The 2,932-nt window shown below is 41.3% G+C and overlaps 1 protein-coding gene across 1 annotated transcript in view; it reads right to left on the minus strand.

Moving 5' to 3' along the window:
• The window catches only part of reps1 (RALBP1 associated Eps domain containing 1), a 12,321-nt gene that overhangs the window by 3,189 nt on the left and 6,200 nt on the right, over positions 1-2,932 (minus strand). Inside the window, exons 7-12 of the mRNA XM_008313414.3 lie at positions 2,906-2,932; positions 2,215-2,369; positions 1,728-1,846; positions 1,286-1,366; positions 239-326; positions 56-157 (exon numbers count right to left, since the gene is read on the minus strand). The exon at positions 2,906-2,932 is cut by the window's right edge and continues 2 nt beyond it. Of these exons, the coding sequence (XP_008311636.1) occupies positions 56-157; positions 239-326; positions 1,286-1,366; positions 1,728-1,846; positions 2,215-2,369; positions 2,906-2,932 (572 nt within the window). The remainder of the gene's footprint in view (positions 1-55; positions 158-238; positions 327-1,285; positions 1,367-1,727; positions 1,847-2,214; positions 2,370-2,905) is intronic.

Below are 2,932 nucleotides of genomic sequence, written 5' to 3' on the forward strand. Positions count from 1 at the left end.
CATACATACATACATGATGAGGACGGCTCATCTTCCACATACATGACTGACTCACCTACAGTGTTAGCGGCTACAAACATCATGGAGGTTGCTAGTTTGGTTTCTTCAGACAGTTCTGGCGGTTTCGTGAGCAGAGGACTGGTGGGATGGTTGTGGTCTGACACAGAGGGAAGAAAAGGATGTTTTCAAATTCTACTCTCACCACCTGGAGACGCTGGAGATACAACGTTTTTCTCACCGCTGCCTGTTCTTTTCAGCTCCATCTCCTGCATGTGGATTTTACTGGGCGTCATTCTGATGGGAACGGGGTGAACGATGGCCGTGTCCTGCAGGACGGAAAGACCAAAAAACAAACAAAATTTAAAAAAAAAGGAGAGAAGATTTTGTGAAGTAGAAGATTCTGGACAGGAATCACCGCAGCTTCACATCATGACACAGTGAGAGTCAAGGACACAGGAGTATACACTGAATATTTTATAGACAAATTACTGCAGTTCAGAAACCTGATTTTCTGAATTTTACAGAATCTGCCTTTTAAAGAGATCAGTTGTATCTTTGCTGCTTAGCAATATATTGCTGTAATTTAATTAAAACAAGGTAACACCTACTTTAGTCTGTTTGGATTTTTCTCAAAATATTTTATAAATATTTTTATTTAATTATTGCAACTAATCCTTGTTGCCCAGGAAGTGACACATCACAGTACTGATACGAATACAACACACACCAACACAACCACCTTTTTGGAGACAATTCCTGCAGTGACATTTGTATTAAATATTTCCTGGTGTAGAATATTCATGCACGTCATCACCTCAGTCATTTTGATCGGTGACTGGAGGTGTGTAGTGTGTATAGTGTCTGTGGTTTTTTTTTTTATAAATATGTATTTTGAGTTGGAAATGTCACAGGACCCAGTTCAAACCCAAGTCAAATCCTCTGTTCATATTGTGGAATATAAACTCGAACAAAGTGTTTTTAGGAATATTTCTTTTTAGGACAAATAAATATTATCTTTAGATTCCATTAAATTTCACACAATTTCTTTGTTTATGTTTCTAATGTAATGACGGGGTAAAGAAACCATTTCAAAAAGTGGATGTTGCTGAAAATAGAAGCCAAGCCAGGCCCAATCACGACAAACACTGCCCCCTGCTGACGGATTGCAAGATACCATGCAGAAAGAGCGACAGAAAGAGAGAGGAAAAGTTTTCCAGAGATACAGAGAGGGTTAATGTCTGTCCATTAATGGTGAAACCATGCAATGACTAAGTGATTGACTTACAGGGTCAGCTGGTGCAATGTTAGAGTCAAATTGGGTCAGAGTTTGTGAGCTGGAGGAGCGCTCGCTAAACGTCTCCCACTGCTGCAGGAGACAGACACACACACACACACAGACAGATTGAGAAAAAAAAACATGTCAGTCAGTCAGGCAGTGCAGTGACATCACACATCTATATCATCTTTCTGAGACGCCACCTATCAAGATGAGGTGACGTGGTAACCAAAACAGAACCACAGTCCAGGAGAATCGGGAAGAGAGACGGTGAATAAGCGGTAACTGTGTTTGATGATGAAACGGATGAAAATGCATTTGATGAATAAAGAAAAGACAAGTGTGACCTCTTAGTTCTTACTAATTACTCATTTGGTTGAATCAAACAGAGACTCCAGTACAGAATGTGTGAAAACACCAGGAGCGATCATGTGTGTGTGTTTGTTAGAACCTCGTTGTTGGGGTTCATTTCGGGCCAGGCCTGGTTCAGTGAAGGCATGGAGGGAGATTTGTTGGGGGTGACCTCCACTGGAGAGCCGGAGTATCCCACATCAACGTTCTGCTCTGGGACTTCCACATTGGAAAAAAAAAAAGAAGAATGTTTTTTCAAGAAATTGAATGGAATCACTGATGGAAAGGATCCTGAACTTAAACCTGTTAGCCTGATATCTTCCTTTTGAATTCATCTGTTATACAATTATTTATATACAACATAAAATAGAATATAAAAACTCCTGATAAACCTGCTCATCACTGCAAACAGCTGACATTTAACTGGCAGCAGAGCACTGTATCTACTGTAGCACTGCAGCCTTTTCAAATAAATGAAATACAACCAACAGGAGGCAGGCTTTTCCCACACTGCGGTGCGGTTACCTCACACACTTTAATAGAGCTCCAGGATGGGGGAGCTACGGGGGAGTAGGGCGACTCCTCACCTGCTGAGTCATCCAGGTCGATCAGCTTTGGCATCAAACTCTCGGGCAGCTTTTCTGGGAGGTCGTAGCCATTCTTCCTGGCTACCACCAGGTGAAAGGCGGCGCAGAACTCGTCCAGGGTCAAAGCACCGTCTTTATCAAAATCCGAAAGTTCCCTTCAAAAAAAAAATAAAAATTGTGTTTTGTTTTTGCACATCAGTGAGTCTACAGGTCAGGTTAATGCAGCACAGGTCACAGCACTATTGTAGACAGTCTGGTACTAAAAATGAAATCCTATTTCAAATAAACCAACTGTCGCGAGAGTAAGAAGAAGTTTTCTTACAGTATGGACCCATTTTTCCATTGGCTTCAGGTCCATCAGTAGATTTAGTGGGAAACCAAAACCAGATAGAACCCACTGATTTATTCTCCACCGTAATTAATGTATTAATCTGATGTGAACATCTGTGGCAAAACAGCACTTAATATTTTCATTTAGGTGGAAAAACAGACTTTCAGCCACCACTGAGTGTTAACACGTAGTGGTGGGATCAGGTAATAATCTGATTATAATAAGTAGAGGCACCGTGTGCAGTCAGACAGCAGTGACATTGTTTGAATCTTTCTTACATGCTCACTTTAATTACCACGGTCAACCAGGTGTTTGACACGTGCCTCACATCAGCAGAGACAACAGTCAGTGACAACTCACCAAATATGTGACAGCTCTAAAATGGGG

This window comes from Cynoglossus semilaevis, chromosome 7 (assembly GCF_000523025.1).
Source record: "Cynoglossus semilaevis isolate Cse_v1.0 chromosome 7, Cse_v1.0, whole genome shotgun sequence".
NCBI lineage: Eukaryota > Metazoa > Chordata > Actinopteri > Pleuronectiformes > Cynoglossidae > Cynoglossus > Cynoglossus semilaevis.